A 3,690-nucleotide genomic window follows, 5' to 3' on the forward strand; every position below is an offset into this window, starting at 1 on the left:
CTGGGACGCAAACGCCCATGTAATGTCTCGTCTATGCTGTTCTTAGTCAGTGGCTATAAACAAACGATGCTGCAATAACATCTATCGAAAATTGCGCGAGTCATTGACCATAACAGTCTACTGAGACGATCTACTGCGCACATTCGATTCCAAAATAATTTAATTCCGAGTATTCGAAATGAATATTAAATCACCAGAAAGAAAATGTTTTACATTTTATTGTACTTTATTAGGTTCATACCACTTCAAGCATTTACCATTACTCGAAGGACTGAAAGATACGACATAGAAGTTTTCACAATACTCATGTACGTTTCCATATTGACGATAAAGAAATTGCCAGCCTTCAAGGACACTGGATATTGAGCTCTCATAATAACATAAATAATATCTTTTGCCATACTTTTCGATATATCGTACCAGTTGCAAAAATACATCGAGTCGCTGATACCTTTCATTTGGCGCGTTAAATAATCGCCCACATAACTGTATGCAAATAGTTGCACCAACATAGCGTTCAGAACTATAAATCCTTTCATCATCATGACTATGTTTCCGATGCTTAGAGCGAGAATGAGTTGAAATCCTAAAAATAGATGAATATTGTACCTTTATATCAATTGTATTCAAATATTCTTATACCAGGCTTCGTGTTATTTTAAACGAGATCAGAACGCTTACCGGTTGTACAAATAAGCACACAGCTCGAGAATAGTTGCATAACCAAGATAGAGCTAATTGTCTCGTTCAGCATGTGCGCTAGGTTCAATAAGTAAATGTGCCTCTTGATTAACACGATGAAACGTTCCATTGTTTTTTCGTTCTTGTTACCTAGTCTATTGAACTCTAATCTCAGAATTTCTACCTGACCGCACAGGTGAAAGATAATACCGAAGAACAACGTATCGCTTCCTAATTCATATTTCAAACTAAATGAGCTAGATCCTTGCGCTACACTGGGCAAGTATCTGTATATGTACCAAGCCAATCAAGCAATTCAGAAGCCAAACTGATCAATTCCATTTTTTAATTTAAATTAATTTCATTGTTCAAAATGAATAATTAATTTCAACATCTGGAGTTATAAGCACGTTGCATACACAACAAGATACACGTCCAGCTCCTCAAATTCCTCTTTATACTTTGCGTTATACAGAGCCTAGGGTTTATTTTCCATATAGAGTACCATGTTTATGTAAGTGAAATTGCTAAGAAAATCGTACGTCAAGGCTTAAGAACTGATTGTAAGAAGCCAATGCAAATAAAAAAAAAAAAAAAACAGTTGATTGCATTTTAAAAAATGATGTTGATCTTTCTTCTTCATTAAAATCAATGGATTAATTAGCATGGCTTCTGAAAATGGGTAATTCATTCGACACGGTGATTCATTACCTAGATTTCCAGTGCTCGTGAATAACAGCATCAAGTACTCTATGATAAAAATCATAAAGAACAAATTATCCGGCAATTGCATAAGGGCTATTACATATTCGGAAGGCATAGGGTAATCCGTTGTACTTTCTTTCGTTACGTTAACTATATCTTTTTCTTCATCTCCAGACAGCATAGGGATAGTCAAGTAAAGAGTCGAGCCGATGCACGAAGAAAATATCACACTAGCCGACACCAGTCTACCCATATAAGCGTGTCTTCGCATTATCACTCGTTTCTCTTGATCTTTCAGTTCGTTATAATCTTTAATCGCCGAGATAAAATTCGAAACAAGGCCATCAGGCTGAATACGAAAACGTATGATCTTTGATAACGCCAAAATGCCGCAGGTAATTAGCAGTAGAGCGTCTAGATTCTTCTTGGCGTCACTCCTGTCTAAATACAACTCCGTTTGCACGATGATAAGCATGAATAGCTATGAAACAAATTCAATCACTCAGAAACCACATTGATTAGGTTCACAAATTGAAAAGTAAAAAGTGCGATGAAATTCTTGATATTTGCTTTTTTAATTTATGCCTGAATTCATTATTATTTCCACGATTTCTATGCTATCAGAAAATTTATAGAAACACGTCAGGTGTCTTCCAAGGAGAATACAAGTAATGTGTAGTAATTACAAAATTGTTGGAGTAATAGAACCTGACATGGATCAATTTGGCTTGTAGAAATTTCATTTAACACGTTTGGATAAAAGTAAGTGGATAAGTAGGAGGAGTAGTTGTCACTGTAGTTTCGTTAAATACGACTTGTTATTTCTTGTTATTTCCTCAATAATCTATGTACTATAACGATATGCGATAAAAAGGATATAAATACACAACATTAAAACTAGTTCCATTTGCTTGACCACTTACTTTGACCCCGATTCTATATATAGTTGGTGGCTAACGTGTCAACTTCGAAACAGAATCACAAAAATTTCATACCAGAAGTAGAATCGCGATTATGGCACGTATAGCGGAGAAGATATCGTACACTTGAAGAGGCCAGGTTCCTACAGGCCACGACATGATCTTCAACGGAGTCATCGCGTAAGCGAAATCTTCATCCGACGACTCCTTCATCCTTACAAAATGAGGATCGACAAGTAATTCCACGCAATCGTGAATATCTTCCCTTTCTTTGTTCCAACATACTAACAAATTGTATTTCTATTTTTCGGTTTATCTTTTATTCTACTATAATCGCTCAATTATGTCTGCTGCCCAATTGATTACCATTTCTATTTGAACAGCACATTTCCAAGAAAATTCAAGTGGTGGTGGTTACTTCATAGGTAAATACTTTATTGCCACGCTTCTGCGCGAGAACACCGCGTTTCCTTTTGTTCGGCATCGTCCGTTTCGAAAATTGGTCTGCGTCTTCAAAGAATATTCAATTTTTATTATAAATTATCAGACTAACGTTGCAACGGTATGTAAGTAAACGCAAAGAAGGAAGATCTATTTTCTTATAGCAAGCAAATACCCTTTCTTGTAAGTAATGTGGGAAAATTGAAACATCTAACTTATGATCGATGCAGTAGATTATATTCAACTCAAGGAAAGACTGTGATCGTAATTGCGTGATCTCGAAATTGCGCGAAACTGACTTATTTATTCGCATACAATGATCGAAAACATTGTGCACTCATGTTTAAGAGATTATAGTATGCTTCGTACGTAGATATGTTCGTGAAAGTCTTGCGTAAGAGAATGTTTCGCTATTGTTTCTGCAGAGCAGCAGTAAGATCGTCTTTGTTACGCTAGGGATCACAAAGAGTAGCTTTCAAAAGGAAAACAGAAAAATTTCGTATAGCATTCGGGATACAAGCCAAGCAAACATTTAAGAGAGGAACACTTCGTGCAATAGCTATTGCTTACCATTTTACTGGACGTAGAAAAGAACAGTACTAGTGGAAGAAAAAATGGCCTGAAAATCGGCAAATCGGTGAAGCAATACTAACGTTGAATGAAATTAATTTTTGTTAAATAAAGCTTTTACGAACGTAATTACAGCGTTTTTCGGTTAACACAAAATCAAACACGATACAATTTGCGACATATGTGCTTATTCAGTGAAGTTGACTCATGTTCTTTTATCTGTCACATGTGTGTGAACGTGATTTAAACTATATCGTATTCGATCTTATTCTAAATAGATTAATGTGGCAAATACATTAGTAAAAGATCCGTTTGAAAAAAGAACACAAATAAAAAAGTTTCATCCTTAAATTAATAATGTTTCATGGGTCAG

The 3,690-nt window shown here is 35.5% G+C and overlaps 1 protein-coding gene across 1 annotated transcript; it reads right to left on the bottom strand.

Annotated features, from left to right (window-relative positions):
* On the bottom strand, positions 1 to 2,963 carry LOC126923972 (odorant receptor 13a-like). Its single transcript, XM_050737957.1, has 4 exons — positions 2,382 to 2,963; positions 1,393 to 1,867; positions 682 to 912; positions 1 to 586 (listed from the first exon to the last, which is right to left on the bottom strand). The coding sequence occupies exons 1-4, from the start codon at positions 2,517 to 2,519 to the stop codon at positions 246 to 248; spliced, it is 1,185 nt and encodes a 394-aa protein (XP_050593914.1). The 5' UTR covers positions 2,520 to 2,963; the 3' UTR covers positions 1 to 245.
* Positions 2,964 to 3,690: the final 727 nt, after the last annotated feature.

This window comes from Bombus affinis, chromosome 14 (genome assembly GCF_024516045.1).
Source record: "Bombus affinis isolate iyBomAffi1 chromosome 14, iyBomAffi1.2, whole genome shotgun sequence".
Classification (NCBI taxonomy): Eukaryota; Metazoa; Arthropoda; class Insecta; order Hymenoptera; family Apidae; genus Bombus; species Bombus affinis.